Source organism: Emydura macquarii, unplaced genomic scaffold (assembly GCF_026122565.2).
Source record: "Emydura macquarii macquarii isolate MOO-44397 ecotype Brisbane River unplaced genomic scaffold, CSIRO-AGI_Emac_v2 contig_3220, whole genome shotgun sequence".
NCBI classification, from domain to species: Eukaryota; Metazoa; Chordata; order Testudines; family Chelidae; genus Emydura; species Emydura macquarii.
In genome coordinates this window covers 10,604,130-10,619,003 of record NW_027133357.1, presented here as the reverse complement: position 1 = coordinate 10,619,003, position 14,874 = coordinate 10,604,130, and the positions used below count along the sequence as shown (strand labels likewise).

Sequence of the window (14,874 nt, the reverse complement as noted above, 5' to 3'; positions counted from 1 at the left end):
CCTTCGCCTTATCACACAGAAAAAAGGCCTCCACAAACTGCACCACTGACTGCTGCTGGTAGGGAATGCAAATACCCACTATTTCACGCTGCACACATCAAAAAAACAGGCCCCTACACAAGTAGCTTGGGAGATCTTACAGGAATAATACAATGCCACTAAGCCTGCTTTCCAAAGGACCTTTATCCGGACAGTAGAAATAACTTTGCACTGTAGGCCCTCCCTCCGTCACGTCTCTAAGCATTTGCTACCCTGCCGGTCCTGGAGACTGATTACGTTGACAGTAACATCACCGCAGGCTTCTTGTGGCAGTAAGCGTAATCCACAGACCTGCCCAAAGCATTCCCAACACGCAGACACGGTTCTCTTCTAGACAGCAACCTCCCTCACGCAGAAAGGCTTCCACTCCCATCTCAGAAATAATTCCTTCACAGTTGGCTGGACCAGGAACTGGATCACAGCTGCACTTGAAGACGAATGTCTATGGTGGGTGGTCTGCCAAGCACGGATTTATTGCTGCCCCGTTAGGCTGTGTGTGGAACCATCACATTGCAGTCAGGGGACTAGATTAGCAGCAGATTCAATGGCTGATTAAGACATGGTGTTAAAGCGTAATTCAGACTCCACTCCAGAGAACAATGTTCTCTGCTAAGTCCACATGTATGGAGGGAGGATTGGACAAGAAGGTGTTTTTCTCATGAGCATCTTATAACGGGTGTGAGGTAGAAAAGGCCACAAACTGCACTTTGCCATGTTTCCAGCTGAATCTGGGAGGCCATGTGATCCAATGGAGAGAGCACGGACCTGGGAGCAGCCATTCTGGCCTGCTCCTGACTCTGCAACCTTTCCTGGTTAACACTTGGTGCAAGTCATGCCACCTGCCTGTGCTCCATATTGCCCATCTGCAAAAGGTGGATGCTGCTGCTCATTCACCCTGGTGAAGCATTTGGAGATCTATGGATGGGACATACTCCTACTGAAGCCTTGTGATCTTCCCTCAGCTACTTCATTTTGCCAGGTGCCTCAAAGTGATTTTGAATTTAAAGAAAATGCAAATGTTCCAAAGGTGAACACAGTGCTCCTGGCTGACCCCACCCACTCACCTTCTTGCCAGCCAGGACAGCAGGGTGTGTGTGTGTGTCCCCCTCTCTTTCACCCCCTCCCCCCACGTTTATTGTTGCCTGTAGCTCAACATTTCCATCATACCCAAAACATTTATTTCTCCAAAACTATTGCTAACAATGGATACACATGGTTTCCTCTGGTACGGCTTTACCAATTCCAACACATGTACGCCTCTAATACTGTACAATGCTGTACCAAAAGAAAAAAGATGCACCTCCATATTGTACAGAGTGGTATATACAAAGTACAATTTTACACAGTTTTTTAAAAGTAAATATGTACACCAGATATATATTGGTGTAGAAGACATGAAACAATGGAAACTGCCTTAACAAGAACATTTCATCCCAAACCATTAAACAGCGGCTGTTAATAAAAACAAAAAGAACAATGCACTCTACCAACCCCAGCCCACCTTTGTGAGATTAGGGTTTTTTTTTTTTTTTTTTAAAAGGATTGCTAGACTTGGCAATTCAACTTTCTTACATACAGTAGAATCAAGATATCACGGCTATTCTTCAAATTTTTAAGTGACAGTTTCATCAATTAGCCTATTTTGGCTACATTGATCAGAGCTGGTCTCTTAAAGAACCTGTTGCTTACAAGTATTGCTCCAGCAGTTTGGCACACGCTGAGCCCAGTTCCAGGGAACTCAGTTTATGCAAATTATAGCACTCTGCCTCTAGAGAAAGGCTGGTGAAGTCTACTTAGTATAATGCTGCTAAAATGAAGGGTCCATCTAATTTCCATTGCAAACTGCTGAACCTTTGCTCAGTATTGACACTCGGCCTATCAAGTATTTGCACAGAAAGGATTCTTCCTCTTGCTGATCTGCTTTTGGAAACCAACCAAACAAAAACCAAGAATCCATTTGACCTTAACCATGTTACTGGAGATACTGCATGAGAAAATCCAAATTTTCCAGTTGTTAAACTGCTGTTTCGGCTCCCCCTAGATCAACTGAAATAGAATCTTAGATCAAAGCTTGGGAAAATCCATCCATCTCCCTTTTCGGCATTTTTAGGTGAAGAGGCAGAGGTGAATGTTTGAAAAGCAGCTACTGCACACACAGTAATTTGTGCATTGCACAGCAGATTGATTACAATGGCTCCCTTGTGTACAATGGGCACAAGAGGGTGCATGAAGTATCATTTCCCAATACAGGTGGTTGTACGTTTTGTAGAGATGATGTGGGGGGGAAAGGGGGGAGAATACTTTAAAAGATGACCTGTCAAACTGAAACCAAAGTGGAGTTAAGCCCACCAATAAGTGCTTATTGCCGCCTCTCACCCAGATGTAGGAAGCATTCAGCACAGAATGAACTTAACTCCTAACATTTTAAGAATCATTTCCTTTTGGTGAAGTCTGGTCTCCTGGTAACTAATGCTACATTGGTGGGATGTCCAGCTAACAGAGGATTTCACAGAAAGGGTTATGAGAGGTTTTTTCCCCCAACATTATGTTAAAACTAATTTCTGTTCCAAACGCCCCCCAGCCTGTTTCTATTTACATTTTAGCTTTGCAGTTTTCATAACTGGGTATTTATTTGTGTTTTGGTACGAGTCCCTATGGCATTAGGGTTCAATCCTACAAAGTGCTAAATCCACTAGACCGCAGTCCAACAAGTCAATAACACATTCTAAACTTCCGAGGGACTATTCACATGCTTAAAGTTAAGCACATGCTTATTGGTTTACTGGATCGGGATCCGAGTGCTCAGCATCTGCCGAGATCTATTGAACAAATTGCCTAACAGATATCTACCCATCCCCACCTGCTTTATTAGAGCATTATATCCTCCTGCGGAAATAATCTACCTTAAAAAAAGCCTCAATACGTTTCATTAATAGACAGAGCCAGCTCAGTCTATCAGGTAGACATACATATAAAGAATTTGTGAAGTGCTTGCTGGAGGGAAGCCTATTTCAGCTGAAAAACCTTGAAAGAGCTCTCTCTCACTCACAGACGTTCCAAAGCCCACGCCGTGTTCAACTAGGTGTTGAAATTCTGAACAACACATACAAATGAGTTAAGGCTAAAACTCCATCCCTTTATCCAATATTGCCAAGCTCTCCCTGATGTGGGGAACGTATTTAAGGCCTTGTCTATGCTAGAAAGTGTTGTCAATGCAAGCTCCAGTGATCAAAAAGCACTATAACTACACCACTTGTGCTTGTCCACACAGCACCCATTGTGCTGCCAAAGCGCGTCCCCAGTTGAGTGCTCTGTCACTGCCAGTGAGCTGTGCACTGTGAGCAGCTATCCCACTGTGCAAGTCGCCACTTTGTGCCGCTCGGAGCAGTGGGACGGTGGAGAGGATTGCAGTGCACCTTGGGTTCAGGCTCAAAGTCCCATAATGCAGAGATTTCCATCCCGTCATTCCATGGGTTTCAGAATGTATTTCGTGGCATTTTTCAACAGCCCCCGTTTCCTATGTGCCCACCAGCACTGTTGCTGTTAGCATTCTGAATACGTTATAGCTGGTCATGCAATATATCATGAGCTCTCAATCGGAACAGGAACCAGAGGTGCTTGACCTGCTGTGCGCCATGCAAACAAACAACGCTGGATTACTGTTTGCATTCACTGGAGCATCTGCACATAGGGCACCGTCGCTTTTGGGCTTGGGAAACAAGCACTGAGTGGTGGGATCACATCATTATGCAGGTCTGGGATGATGAGTAGAGGCTGCAGAACTTTCAAATGCACAAAGCCACCTTCATGGAACTCTGTGAGGTGCTCGCCTCTGCCCTGTGGCGCCAGGACACAGAATGAGCGCTGCCCTTTTGGTGGTGAAGTGCGTGGCGATCGTTGTGTGGAAACTGGCAACTCCAGACTGCTACCTGTTAGCCGCTAATCAGTTTAGAGTCAGGAAATCCACCATTGAAGCTCTGTTACCTGAAGCATGCAGGGCCATTAATCGTGTTGTGTTACGAAGGACGGAGTCTTGGAAATGTGCACAAAATAGTGGATGGCTTTGCAGTGATAGGATTCCCTAACTGTGGCAGGGCGATAAATGGCACGCATATCCCAATTTTGGCCCCGGATCATCGTGAGACCAAGTACATCAGTAGAAAGGGATAATTCTATGGTACTTCAGGCGCTTGTGGATCACCTTGGGCATTTCACCAACATCAATGGCGGGTTGATCAGGGAAGGTGCATGACGCATGCATCTTGAGGAACACTGGCCTGTAGAGAAAACTGTAAGCATAGACTTTCTTTCCAGACCAAGATTCCAATAGGGGATGTTGAAATGCTCAGTGATCCTTGGAGTCCCAGAGTACCCACTAATGCCACGGCTCATGAAGCCTTATACAGGCAAGCTGGACAGCAGCAAGGAGCACTTCAACAACAGGCTGAGCAGGTGATTATTGAATGTGCATTTGGCAGATTAAAAGCCTGCTGGCGATGCCTTTATGGCAGATTAGACCTCAATGAAGAAAATATTCCCCTGGTTATAGCCGCCTGCTGTGTGCTCCACAGTATTTATGAAGCTAACGGTGAAAAGGCTCCCCCCTGGGTGAAGTGCAGAGGTGGATCGCCTTGTGGCTGACTATTAACCACAAGATATCAGGGCTATTCAAGGGGCATAATGGGGGACCATTCAAATCAGGGAAGCTTTGAGGAGCCATTTTGATAATGAGCAACAATAAAGTGTCTACATTTGTAAACAGCCCTGTGCCATGCTATGACTGCTACCCATTTGCACTGTGTATCAATGTGAGGTGCAACCACTGTGTGCAAGAGACAGATTGCCTTCACAGAGTACGTCTTTATTAAGTAATTATTCACAACACACAAAAAGCTGGGCTGGAGGGGAGAAAGCAGTGAGGGGCAGCATGAGCTCTGACAGCTGGGTGTAAGTCCAGCTTTTGTTCTGGAAGCTGTCTGAAGGGGTGGAGTGAACGGGGTACTGAGAGGGCCAGGAGTTTGGTAGGAATTTGTGGGTGGAGTGTGGGGAAGGCATGAAAAGCAGTTCTATAGTGGCTGCAAGGGAGGGCGAGCAGGTATGAATTCAGGCTGCAGCGTTATTATGGTGACTTTAGCAGCACTGCTTGCTCCTTCATGGCTTTTATTATGTGCTTGTGACCTGCTATCATTCACTACTGGTTTTCCCTCCTCCACTGCCTATCAATTTTTTTGATTTTCAACACAGTGTCTCTCCATGCCTTTTTTCCCCTTTTCTGCCTCTGGGAGGCTGGAGGAGTTCTTGGAACAGCTTCTCTTTGCTTCTTCATGGTCACTTTCTTAGCTGCAGGCACTTGGTAAGTGTGGAGGCGGTATCTCTTCAAGGGCACATCTGTAGAAGCACAACAAACAATGAACAGAAGCATGACTGAGTGCAACAGCAGCATTGATGCATTACTGTAAAATACACCGCTTCTCACTATCCCCTGGCAAGCAGACAGCTCAACGATCAACCAGCATATAGTGAGTTGTGCCTGGGGGAAGGGGGTACTGAAGCTAGGGAAAATGTTCTGGGTGGTTGTTTGGGGTATTGAAGCAGGTAGGTAAGGACAAAGTTTCAAATTGTGTCACCATTTTCCACAGACAGGGGCCATAGAAGCGATATCTCACTCCTGAGAATAAGTAGGGATGCTAGGGTGCATCTTCTCTGTGTGAGCAGCTTCAAACCACGTCCCAATGCTGCTCACCTGCCTGCTGCTTTGATCCCTGCACAAATGATTGACGATTGGCACAGGAAAGTTTCCTAGAACGGGGGAAGAAACAGAGCAGCTCTGCCAAGGAATCTCCGGCAGAGGATTGACAAGTACCTCCAGGAAATATTCCTAGAGATCTCTCTGGAGGATTCCCGTGAAATCTTGGCGTGCATTAAACACACTTTTCCACTACACTGCCTAGTTGAACAGGGGAATAGGAAGCACATGCAAACACAGCTACTGTTGTGCATTTCTAGGCCTTCAACTACCGGTATAATGCAACAAAGCAAAGGATAGCTGTACCTCATGTAACCAAGCAGCATCAGCTCAAAAGACAAAAAATCATTTACCCGAACTCCCCTCTTCTGCATCCTGCATGCCAGAGCGGGAGGGCTGGGACTGGCCCGAACTCTCCTGGGTCCAGAAAATGTCCTGGTTCCTCATGTCACCAAAAGACACGGTTCCTTTCTCCTCATCCACAACTTCTTCACTGAGGTTGAATCCGGTGTCCACTGCCTCTGGGCCAGCAGAAGTATCCACAGGTCTCTTGGCAGAGGAGGTGGGGGTGTCTGCTGAGGATGGCTTCCAGCTCCTCATAGAAGTGACCGCGTTTTGCCTCTGCACCAAAGTGACGGTTTAACTCCCTCGTCTTTTGATACCCCTGCTGAAGCTGCTTGATTTTTGCACAGCACTGCAACCATGTCCCATTCATAGCCCTTCTCTGCCATTAAACGAGAAATATGACCGTATGTATCGAAGTTCCTTCGGCTGGAGCAGAGCTGGGACTACACAGCTTCCTCTCCCCAAAAGCCAATCTGATTCAGAAGCTCCGCTGAGCTCCAAGCGGGAGAGCATTTGGTGTGTGGAGCCAGGATGGTCAGCTGGGAAGATGCACACCGACCAAGCAGGAAGTGGAATTTCAAAAATCTGGGACATTAAGGGGGAGGGGCGGATAGCTACAGGGCAGCAGAGTTCAAACTGAAGGCCAGTGCGGTAGGGATTGGCATTGTGGGACACTTCCTGGAGACCATTTACTATGACAGTGTCTACACTTATACTTTGTTGCTAAAAGTTTGGTGCAAAATGCTTTCTTCTCATGTAGGTGGTTTTATTTTGTTGCAAAATCAGCGCAGGGGGGTAGATGGGGGTGAGAATTGCAGACTGTTTTGGCTCAAAAAACTGACTTTGGCCAACCAAAAAAGTCTGTAGTGTAGACCAGGCCTTAGTGATAAACTTACCCAATACTAAAATAGAACAAGATGGAGAGGCTTAAATGGATAGAATTTCCTGCCTGAACTTTCAAGTGCTATGATTTTGTGAATGAGTTTGTCAGAACTCTGTTACCTCAGCACAGTAATGTGCAAAAACACAGATTAAAAAACAATATATGAGGTATTCTTCACAGGAAGCCCAAAGACTCTCTCCTTTTAAACAGGCATTAAAATATATACAGGAGAATTCTTGCACTGCCACAGTGTACTGTAATTATCTAATGCTTTTCATTGCAATCAAGCATCCAATACAGATAAAGCAAAACATTTTTTAGTCATGTCTCATTGACAGAATAATTTTAGAGGTAATAAATTATGAGCCTTTGGATGACCATAGAGACGGAAATTTGGCTATCATTAAAGCATGTTGCCTAACTCCCAACTAGGGATGTGAAACATACAAGGTTAGTGCTGCAGAAATATTGACTCATCTAAAATTTTATTTTATTTTAAAAGTTTCGCTATGGATTACTCTAATCCATCATTTGATAAGTGACAGGTCTTATTTTTTTTTTTTTTTTTTTTACAGAGTATTACCAAGCAGACATACATTATTCCAGTTACCAACACTCCTTTTCTTTAAAGGGCTATACTGTTAATCTGACACACACGTTACCTACATCACGTAAGTGCATCTCTCCAGAAGAGCTAATATTTCTTCTGAATATGAAGTAACATATACACCTCCCCACCCAACACACAGTGTCCTGTTTGTCCATGCCATGTTGATCTCTTCAGTAGGATACCCAGTGGACATGTTCAGTCTTCCAGTTTTTCCCTCCCTCAACAAATGATCTCTCTTTGTGGCAAACTATCCTAAGCCACAAGTGGTTTTACTATGTGTTTCCTGCTGGTTAGATAGGCCCATACAACACAGAAGAGAAAAGACGCCCTTCGGACTGCCATGTTGCTAGGTGTATGTTTTCAGTGTAAGTCAGAGTGCACACTGAAATTCCAGTTGATTTGCACAGGATATTGTTTATCCTTGTAAGTTCTTATTCCACTTTGTCAGTAGGATCTTCCCAGTGTTGTGGTCACTAGAGATAGGCATAGTAATTCCATACACAGACAGTGGCTGTTACAGTAATGTCAAGGGTTTTTTTTTTTTTTTTTAAATCTCATTTCCATTTATATTGTGAGCCTTGAAGACATGACATCTTGTCCTAAGGTGCCTTGTATGGCTGGACATTATGCCTTGGTAACATGAATGCAAAGAATAAAACAAAAATAAAGCATTGCTAACAATGAGTCCAAGTGAATTCATGAAGAGTTCCTGTTCTGTTCATTTCCTGTGTAGTGACATGCATTCCATTTGGCCAGGCATGATCCCCCCAAAGTTAAATATTGGCCACAGAGCCTTGCCAGAGTGAAAACTAAATCACTAGCTGCTTTTTAAAATTATTATGAGTTTCCAAAAAGAGATTGCGATTCCTTGGCATTAGGAGTCCGTCCATGTGAACCTGAGAGTAAGCGAGCTGGTCACACAGTCGGGTTTCATTCCTTTTGATCTGGATCAAGTTAAGATCTGACAGAAGTAACACACCCAGTGCAGTGTTTCCAAAAGGTAAGGGCCGCTAAACGTAAATTAAGGCAACAAACAAATCAAAATGGTCCCAACAAATCCTTTTCGGGATTTTTTCCTCCTATAGTCCATGAACGTGTCATGTCTCCATAATTTAGGGCACAGAGGAAATTAGTCCTTTTTACATGAACATTAATACAAAAAAAATCTCTCTCTAAGAGATAAAAAAACCAGTGTCTATCCAAGTAACCTCCTTTAAAAGGAATTGGAAGTGGATGTTTAAGGCCAACTTGTTCTTAGAGATGCAACATATCTTGTTTTTATTAAAATGCTAGTTAAAAATTACAATCTGCATTAAACCATCAAGTTAAGGTGTGACTCGAACCCACATAAATCAGAAGAAACTCAACTAGGGTGGGGAGAATGACCTTCCTTATGTTGTTCTTGCTTGAGTAAGTACGATGAGACTATTAGACTCCAGCAATACTTGGGCATGACGGTTAAGGTAAGGATGGAAAGTCAGCTGAGAGATCCCATGGTCTGATGGGGCTTTGAGACTCATTACCTTAACACAGTGTGCACGTTTCTTTTTGCCTGTTTTTAATATTAAATAAATGGCAGCAGTCTGGAAAATATTTTCCCATGGAAGTACAGAAGAGTTCATATAGCCTGCTCGTAGCTGAAGCAGTTACAGTCTGTCACATACATACATACTAAGTCGTCATTAAACTGTCAGCAGCGTCCTTTGGAGACATCGTCTATCACAGAAATACATATTTAATCCATTTAGGAGCTGGACACGCTACTGCCAATGTCCGATGGAGCATGTTCCCACCACTCTGCTTACACAATAGTTCATAGCCGTCATAGCCATAGAACAGAGACTTTACAAATCAAAAACAAGGCCAAGCTGCAAAGACTTTCAGAACCAAGCTCTAGGGACATTCAGTTTCAGTTCGAGCCCATCTCAACTTATGATCCCTTTAGGAAATGCCATTCCTGTGAGAGCACAGTAGCTGGTTTTCAGAAGGTAGCTCGTTTTTACATTCCACCTCCCAAGTCCCCTACTGAAGAGCACACACCATGTTCTAGTCTAACATTCTGAACGTTTCATTTAAAAAGAACAAAGCTGCTTTTAAATCTGGGAGCACCAAAACAAAACAATTGCAGAGTGCCATAATCAGCAGCTCATGTTTTTTTCCCCTTCTAAAACTCAGAAATAGATTTGTTTTATTTAAATCTGCACCAACACACAACATGTATCATGTTCCAGAGTTGAGTATTTCTCGTGATAAATTTCAGCGAAAGGGAGAGCTTGACATGGCTACGGATTAAGACTGTGAAAAAGAGCGAATGTAATGGAAATTGAGACAGACCCTTAATAGCAGTGGCACCAGCAGGCAATGTAATAATGCACAAGGAACAGGCATGTCCAAGCTCCACATAACCAGTGGTACCAAAACATGCAGTCGACTAAAACCTATTGTATTGTTTCCCTGTGGCAACTGAAGCACAGAATATATAAGTCACGACACCATTATCTAAAACGTGGCATCACTGAGTACTTCTCTCAGCGGCCAAACACTTGAACAAGGCATCAACTATAAACTGAGAACCAATTCATCAGTCCTTTGCTTTGTCCTTCCCAGTTTCACAGTGACCTGATGTTTGATTTTCAGTCTATATCTCATAAGCGGGGTATGAGAGAAGAGGCTTCGCTATCCATATCTTCACTCCCAGGGCGTGCTCCTGGCAGGGACATCTTACAAACTAACTTTCAGCAGAAGCCCAAAACTAGTTAAATAGGAATTTTCATGTGTCTCTAATATAACCCCCTCACCTGAAACAACAAAATTATATCCACAGTGGGGCTTCTAGTTCATCAGACAGTACAGGACTTGTCAGTAGGCTGTTGAGATGCTGAAGCAGCAACACCGGGGCTTGTGGCATTTGTTTTGGGGAAAACTGCAGGCTTTGGCCTAGTTGCTGGAGGTTTAACCTGGGCAGCCATTTTGACTGACTTCACTGGCCTGAAGGCGCATGGGATGTCACCAGCAGTGCTGGCACTCCGCTGGAAAGCTGGTTCAGAGTCCTTGAGAATCTGAGTATGCAGAGGGCTCGAAGGTTCTGAGGTGGGTGCCACAACTGGGGAGGTTTTCAAAGGCTCCAGCGTGTCGAGGACAACATCTGGTGTGTGCTTTACGCTGCTTTGCCTTTCCAACTCCCGCAGTTCATTCAGAGCAGTGTTCATAGTAGCTTCAATGTCCTGCAAAAATTAAAGAAGATTGAAACGATCGCAGGGGCTAGACACACGTAAACAAGCACATCATTCGGCGCAAGGGATCAGCAAATCATCAGCAGCTAAGGGTTAAGATGACCTTAATTACCATAAAGCAAAACCAGAGTTAGACTATACATGCTGCGAGTACTGACTGTGTATCTAGCTGCACATATCCAAATCAATTAGTAATAGAACATTATCCATCAGTAGGAAACAAACTCATCAAGAAAAAAATTTTAAAGCTAGTTTTGCACTTGATTATTCCTGAATTCTCCTGTGTTTTCACCAGGACAACAAAGACACAAATAAAATCCCTCCTGTGCTGAATTAGAGAGAAAAACCTGTAGTTTCAATAGATAAATATCTATTCTTGTCGCTAACGGCACAGTATAGAGTAACTCCTCGAAAGGACGAAATCATGCTGTTCACTGCTTCCTACACCTTATATGGGTGATAGCATCCTAGAATGCTGGAGTACAATGTATTACCTCTCCATCTCATTGGATCTGCACATATTCAGGGGTTGTCATCCCCCGTGAAGATATTGCAATGCCATGGCAAATCATATTGAGCTTTTAAAATCCATAAAATATATTGGAGACATATGTCAAATACAAGTTGTCAGCGTTTTCCTTCCAGCTTATAGTACTGTAGGTATTAGCCAGGAAGTATAAAGACCTTCGTAAGGCCAGTAGTAAGTAGGTGTTAAGTGAGTGGGTTTTGGTCTCAGCTACATTGAGACCTGCAATTTTGCTAAGACCTCAGCTATGGGTTGGAGTCCAATGAGTCCATGAACAGAATTCGTGGGAAAGTGGAATGGTTTAGCTTTTCCATGACTCAGTTTGGCTACAACATTTTTGGAAGGTTTTTTAGGTACAGGGGGAGGTAAATCAGTCAAGGAGTGGTGGAGGAAGCCACAGCCAGTAGCTTGACACCTCCAACCATATCCCAAGACCAAACAGATTTTAAGAAACCCTTACACAACTATGAAAGATATATAAAAAAATTGTAAGATGATTATCAGTGTCTGAACTGAGACAGGACATGGCATGAAAGGGAGCTCTAACTTAATGCAGCCAGTTTTTAAAAAACTTTTGTTTCTGCTAGAGACTAATGAATTATTGGACTTTATATTCTGACAAGAAGAGACTGAAGAGAAAAAATCTAAGTGAGTTTAATTAAAAATCGAAGATTGATCTGTGTCAACCAAACCTCACAAGAAAAAAAAAACCTCCAGGGAACGAGACCTGTACATTACCGTCTCATTGAACAGAGCGGGCTAAAGATACTACAAGGACAAAATATAGCTCCCCAGAAGAGAGGATGTAACAGATATTCACTTAGATTCTGGGCAAAAGGCCCATGTTTATATTACAATAACTGAATATCAAGTATAAAATACCACTGGTTTGCATGTAAAAAGGTGTTTTATTCGTTTCACCTATCCACTCCTTTTGGGGTGCTTTTGAAATCATGTTACTTTTTATTCAGGAAGACACTAGAAATTGGCCTTCTTGCATATCTCAGAGCTGACTTGGTAATCGGAGAGCCAAGAGTTCCTTAGCTTTAGATAGATCCATCACACACACTAAACAGCTGGCAAGGGCAAACGTGTGTGTGTGTAGACCCATCAACAGTAGGGAATGGGGGGCAAGGGGAGACCCCTCCAGTGATTAGGAGGAAGTCAGCTACAGCCTGTAATACCTACCCATTTATCTGCATCAGTAGCTCTCATGCCTTGCAATCTAGGTTTTACTTCAAGCACCTGGGTGTTTTAGATTTGCTTTGTGCAAGCTGAGGCAGTGCAAGCTGAGACTTCATTGTTCGTTTCTGGTTGATTTTTCTGTTGACATAGGTCATTACTGTAATGGCCCATGGTCTCAAAGAAGCGAGAGATGGAGAGATTTTGTGAATAGAGATGAGGATTTTGTGAGAAAACTGTGTGTGTTTAAAGCTAAGTGGAAGGGAGATACAAAACAGTGAGGGTTTTAAAGATGAACCAATAAAGCCCCCTTTCCCTCTGTTGAGCAGAAAGAGAGAGAACTGGGGAGTTTTCCCTTTCCTGGTCATGCAGACTGTATGTTGGCTTGTCTAAAATGCAGAACACCATCCCTCCATGGTTAAGGAACAGCTGTGTACACATTGGTGAGACACCCTGCCACATTCCTCAAACACCTATCTAAAGAAATCAAAACTTCAAGACTATTTTATTTGAAGGTGGGCTTCTGACCACACACTGAAACCTATAAATACCAGGATGCAGCGCTATGAAAACAGAAGGGGGCCGTCTGCTCTTATTTTGATTACACTATTGCATATGCCTCTAACACCTAACCACAGTCCAACAAGCTTGCTCAACTGGTGAAAGGTTTTAAAATTGACACTAAATACCCTGCTTTTCTCATGCCCTGGAGTTTGGATTATTTAATATTTTGCTGACAGTTTTGGAATCAGAGTATAACTTTCTGTGATGGACACCTGAACCTTTGAAACTGTGGAATACAAATAATAAATGTGGCGGAGTTTCTATGTAGTAAGGGACTCATCCATTTATCTTAACTCATAGGAGGAGTCTCACTGACTTACCTGATGTAAGGCTACAGGATCAGAGTCTAGCCCTGTAGCTGGGAGGTAATATTTCATTAAGACAATGCAAAGGATGCAAGTTGTAAAACTAAGCCAGAATTTGAATTTGAACCTTTTATTGTAACAAGAAGCCAAAGAGCTAGGCATTATCACAAACTCTTGCTTCCTTGCCTCACCAATTATAAATAAATATACCAATCAATATCCTGCAACATGTGTCTCAGCTGCATAGACAGTAAGAAAAGCCACAACTCAAACAGAAGATGGGTCAAAAACACAGACAGCCAAACTTTGAATTGTGTACATCTGCGACCTCCTCACTTCTTTGTATTGCCCATGCAGCCAAGTGCATCTGTTGTGCAGTAACTGCTATGAGAAATTTAGGGAAATAACTAGGCGGGTGGATACCCACATTGCTTATGCAGAGGAGTGAGTGACAAGCACGGGTAATTCAGCATCCACTTATGAACCCAGAAAATGCTTACATGTGCATAGGGTTGGAATGCAAATCCTCTCCCCAGGCCTGAAGGACAGAACCACCGCACTAAGGAGTGGTTTACTCAGGATGAGTTTGGTAAGGTTTAAAATCATGAAACTCTTCCTTTACAAATACACAACGGAAACTTCACTCAACTCTTTATGCCAACCAATCCCCTTTACCTGCGCAATGACCTCGGGATCCATGGGCCGATGGTTATTGAAACTCTTTGACCTGCCTGCATTCACAGTTTTACGGATCTGTGGGCTGTCTATCCTGTTCTTCAGAGATGAGTGCCGGCTGATAGAATGGAGGCTGCTGTGGCCGCTGATAGAGCATTTATCTGGTACCTCCTTGGGGAGACTTTGGCTCATAATGGGCTGAGATGAGGGTCTAGAACTAGCTGCGGCTCCTGGGGAGACTGGTTCTACCAGTGAACTAGCCAGTCCGTGGCTGTCGCTTTGACGGAATGCTCTTCTGATGCTGCCTGACTCTGGTCTCTTTCTTTGCCTTCAAACACAGACGCAAAACAAGTCAATATAAGAGGGTGTTGGGGATTGGCCATATCTCAATACAGAAGAAGTCCCTTGATACAACACAGCAGACAATGGAAAGACATCTAAAGATGGCCAGGTATTCACTATCACTCACACAAATCACTATCGTACCACTTATAATAAAACCCAAAGACTGAATGGAAAATATATTTAACATGGTTATGAAACAAAGATTTTGTACTTTTAACAAAAATAATTCTGTGTCATCAGCTAGTTTGGCTGGCAGTTTCTATCACATGAGAACAGCAGAGCTACTATTTTTGGCTGAGGGGCAGGGTAGAAAGTCTAATCTAACTGAGCGAGAGGCAGGAAGGTATTATCTACAGTGCTTCAGGTATGGCTAGTGTCCTATGGGTTAATACCAGTCATTTCTTGTTTATAGTAAATGTAT

At 43.4% G+C, this 14,874-nt stretch overlaps 1 protein-coding gene across 5 annotated transcripts in view; it reads right to left on the bottom strand.

Moving 5' to 3' along the window:
* Positions 1-4,902: 4,902 nt before the first annotated feature.
* Positions 4,903-14,874, bottom strand: part of SRGAP2 (SLIT-ROBO Rho GTPase activating protein 2) — a 166,804-nt gene continuing 156,832 nt past the window's right edge. For 4 of the 5 annotated variants that reach the window (XM_067531801.1, XM_067531797.1, XM_067531799.1 and 1 more), the window contains exons 21-22: positions 14,109-14,436; positions 8,520-10,847 (exon numbers count right to left, since the gene is read on the bottom strand). In XM_067531801.1, the coding sequence (XP_067387902.1) occupies positions 10,464-10,847; positions 14,109-14,436 (712 nt within the window). In that variant the 3' untranslated portion in view covers positions 8,520-10,463. Of the gene's footprint in view, positions 5,428-8,519; positions 10,848-14,108; positions 14,437-14,874 lie in introns of those variants that run through there. The other variant, XM_067531798.1, reaches the window with a different exon arrangement.